This window comes from Anoplophora glabripennis, unplaced genomic scaffold (genome assembly GCF_000390285.2).
Source record: "Anoplophora glabripennis isolate ALB-LARVAE unplaced genomic scaffold, Agla_2.0 scaffold6199, whole genome shotgun sequence".
Taxonomy (NCBI): domain Eukaryota; kingdom Metazoa; phylum Arthropoda; class Insecta; order Coleoptera; family Cerambycidae; genus Anoplophora; species Anoplophora glabripennis.
In genome coordinates this window covers 1-4,132 of record NW_019422683.1, presented here as the reverse complement: position 1 = coordinate 4,132, position 4,132 = coordinate 1, and the positions used below count along the sequence as shown (strand labels likewise).

At 38.9% G+C, this 4,132-nt stretch overlaps 1 protein-coding gene across 1 annotated transcript; it reads right to left on the bottom strand.

Moving 5' to 3' along the window:
• Window positions 1-998: 998 nt before the first annotated feature.
• Window positions 999-2,874, bottom strand: LOC111693021 (cyclin-dependent kinase 14-like; the record flags this gene model as incomplete). The annotated part of the gene is made up of 3 exons (XM_023457158.1): window positions 999-1,786; window positions 1,874-2,126; window positions 2,473-2,874. Coding segments are annotated over 3 exons (720 nt in total), but the record flags the coding sequence as incomplete, so codon positions are not given.
• Between the last annotated feature and the right edge of the window lie 1,258 nt (window positions 2,875-4,132).

The window sequence follows — 4,132 nt, the reverse complement described above, 5'->3', positions numbered from 1 at the left end:
ATAAAGTAAGTCATAGAAATAAGTGTGATAGAGAAGGATGGCTATAATGAAGGTGTTTCATAGTCACTGCCCGTTTCGCCCCTCCACAAATAAGATCCACTTCCACTTGTAATTCAGCGACCGGTGGTCATCTTTGTTTTCGTCATTTGCCTTTTCTTTAATAGATGTCACTATTTATACAATTCCGACTCCGGTATTCCGATATGTTAATACAATCCGCTAACAGAGGGCAAAGTATACTTAAATAACAACGAATTGAACTTTAAATGCAGCTGAGCACTATACTCCATTTGAATAACTTCTCAGCAGGGGAAACAAGGTCACTAATGTAAAAACAGAGTTCATAGTTCAAAAGTAATAAAGAATTCCCTGACTTCTCCAGGTTTTCCCTGACTTATAAAAAAAAATCCAGGTCACTTGTAGTTCATTTTTACATACCAATTGGTGTTTATGCATAAAAATTTTTCTCGACTGGACTCCATAATCTTTTTTATACCCTAACAACCTCTTATAAAGGTTTCAAAACAACAAATAGTTTTCTCTTTCAAGAACCCAGGGCCGGCTTTCACAAAATTTCCAGTCAGTTTCAATTTTTAAAATTCCCTGACTATTCCCTGTTTTTTATGAAGAATAACAAATTCCCTGACTTTTCCTGGTATTCCCGGTTTTCCTGGCCCCTACGAACCCTGAAAAAGTTTTCTTTGTTACGCGTTGTGCTGCCCTCTGTTACTGGATTGTATTAACATGGAGTCGGAATTGTATAAGTAGTGACATCTATTAAAGAAAAGGCAAAGGACGAAAACAAAGATGACCACCGGTCGCTGAATTACAAGTGGAAGTGGATCTTATTTGTGAAAGGGCGAAACGGGCGGTGACTATGAGACGCCTTCATTATACCCATCCTTCTCTATCGCACGGATTTCTATGACTTACTTTATCGCTCTCACGTAACGGCCGATGTACCATGGGGACTTTCCGAACTTGTATATATGTAGTTGAAAATTACTTTTGAAACATTTTAAGTGATTTTTAGAATATACATTTTGTAAATTGTACATAAACAATTTATGAAGGTATCATCCAAATATAACTATAAATATGATGTAATTTTGCGAGTAATAATTACCCCCCAAAAAACGAAATAAACACTGTCGAAAAACCAAAGAAATTTCCTTAAATAACGTAAGAAAAGGTAACTAAATCCTGGTTAATTAAAAAAGAAAATTCTGAATGGCCCCTATACAATATTAAAGATAGTAAAATTGTCTAAAATTGCACTAAGATTTTGCAATAATTTAAAAATAAATAAATGTTAGTGTCCCCCCATTGTTAATAATTTGTCGGTTGTGGCATTTTTAGTTCGTAAGTTATATATACTTATGGCTTTCTTCTGTAAAATTCGTTGAATCCTGGACGTTACTGAAAAATTCCTAGCCAACCAACAAGTTATATCCAAACCATTCAGAAAATATATTTTCCAGTCTTTTTTTTTAATGAAACCGCATAATTGTCCTAAGATGCGCGATAACGAATAATCAAAATATTATTAACCTTAACTAAACAGTAAACATAATAAAAATAATTGCAACAGCAGTGCACAACGAGGTGTCATTAAAGTTTTTTTTTTAATCGTGAAGCAAGTATGTAAAGGGATACGGTTGACTGACTGTGGTCATTGCTTAAAGATGTTTTTTTCCTGAGAGAGGTAGACAAGGCCAACCTCATTTTATACCCGAATACTGCTCTGGACATAGGTGTACACCTTCAACAGTGAATATTGAAGAATCTGAAAGAAAAGCGGCTTTCAATTGTTAATTTCAAACACTCCAAACATTCTTCAAGAAAAAACAGTTCTCAATACGAATTTACTCACCATCTGGCAGTTCTAGAAGCTTCTTAGGTAGCCCATCAAAGTAACGATGGGTCATTGCTTCTTCAGCGCCCAGTCTTTTTTGGGGGTCTAGTTGTAGAAGGGCCATGGCCATGGCTTCGCCGTGAACTACATCGTGCAGCCTGGGCCAACAAAGCCCCAACCGTCTGGGCCTGTACTGACCTATCCTATGTAGTTTGTAACCTGGCAGTCTAGTGACGCCAGCCCAGTCTTCTTCTGTTGGAGTACCTAATACCTACGAGGAACAACACCATTGATTCAACTCTTTCGACCTCAAGGGCACTTAGTAAATGATCAGTTAATGTAATATACTAGATTCCCAAAACTGAAGGCAGTTTATCATACAAAAGTCTTGTTAAATTCATTTAAAACTACCCTGATTATTAAGAGATTATTCACTAACGCTCGCACATGATTCCATTTTTAAAGACACGAATAATGTTTTTCCCATTTGCACGCATATGACAAGCAAGGAAACGCCTAAGCTGGAAATTAATACTTAAAAATTACAGCCCGATTTATTTATGAGACTACGCCTCCTATTTTGGAACTCTAGCAAAGAAATATAGGTGATTCTCTACCTTAAAAATTTTATCTAACTGATCATAGGTGTCCCTTACACCGGGAAATATGGCCATGCCCGTGATCATCTCCACGAAGATGCATCCTACCCCCCACATGTCAAGTGAGGTGGAGTACTCGGTACTGCCAAGTAGGACGTCCGGCGGCCGGTACCACAAGGTGACCACCTCATGGGAGTAGGTGTGGCTGGGCACGGACTTGGCCCTGGCCAAGCCGAAGTCGGCCAGCTTCAGTTCGCCAATTTCGCTGATCAGGAGGTTCTGGGGCTTGACGTCGCGGTGCAGCACTAGACGTTTGTGGCAGTAGGCGAGGCCGCGCAGCAGCTGGAAGAGGAAGAGGCGCACGTTGCGGGGGTCCAGACCGCCGCTGTGCCTTTCCAAGTATTGGGATAAATCTGTGTGCTGTGAAACAAGAAAGCATAAGTTGTATTACCTTATTATAAACTTTTAGAAGAGTGTGTATTGAAAGAGTTTATTTTGTGCAAAGTACAAGTTGGAGAAATGAAAATTAACTTATTATATTTAAACATTTTTGACCCAATAAATTGTATGTGTTAATCTCCAAATTGTCAAAATTAATTATATACTAGGCGGTATCTGTTTTGGTTTGGGTAGCAAGAAGAACGCCAGAAGAAAAGGCCCTAGCCGGCAGGGCCCAGCCAGGACAAAAGGAGGTCCACAAAGCGCCTACACCGACCGCATTTGCGGTCGGGGTAGACGACGGATGGGGCCCACCTACGAAGGCCTACACGAGATGAGGCAGGATAAAGAGGGATAATCCCCCTCGATCCCAAATCATTGAGGCCAATTTCTAGCCATGGAATAATGGCGAGNGGGGCCCAGCCAGGACAAAAGGAGGTCCCACAAAGCGCCTACACCGGCCGCATTTGCGGTCGGGGTAGACGACGGATGGGGCCCACCTACGAAGGCTGTCCAGGCCTACACGAGATGAGGCAGGATAAAGAGGGATAATCCCCCTCGATCCCAAATCATTGAGGCCAATTTCTAGCCATGGAATAATGGCGCGGTTTGGATGAATCGTATATCCACGGAGATTTTTGGCTTTTTGGCTTTCAAATACCATTAGAAATGAAAATTTTTCTATGCGCATAAAAAAAACGTGGACTTAACTTTTGGCGTCACAATATGTTAAAAAAATTCGAAAAATGTCATATTTTTTCTTCCTATTTAATTATGTATCTTTTCAAGAGTTGATTTTAGGCGAAAAATAAATGGAAAAGTAAAAAAATGTTTGTAATTTAATTTTTTACAAAATATGACTAGTTACAAATCGAATGAATCATGATTATTGTAAAAATCGAAAAAATCGCCAAAATTGGGGTTAAAAAACAATACTTTTTAGGGAATTTTTTTGGGGTTTTTAAATTGGGTATAGGACCTTCACACTTGGCTTAAGAAAACTTCATGTTATGTAGAGTCATCACACCAAATTTCATCAAAATCGGTATGATAGATTTTGCATAATTTTGGATTACAACTTCTGAAAAAAAATTTTGAAAATTTGGCCCTTAGGAACTTGAAAATTTAATCACGTATAGAAGGGCTCTCAGGCTTTCAAACGCTTTTTGAAAAATTCGAATCCGTCAATTAGGAGAGCTCTGGCGCTTGTTTAAACATTGGTCGAATTTTTGTACTTATA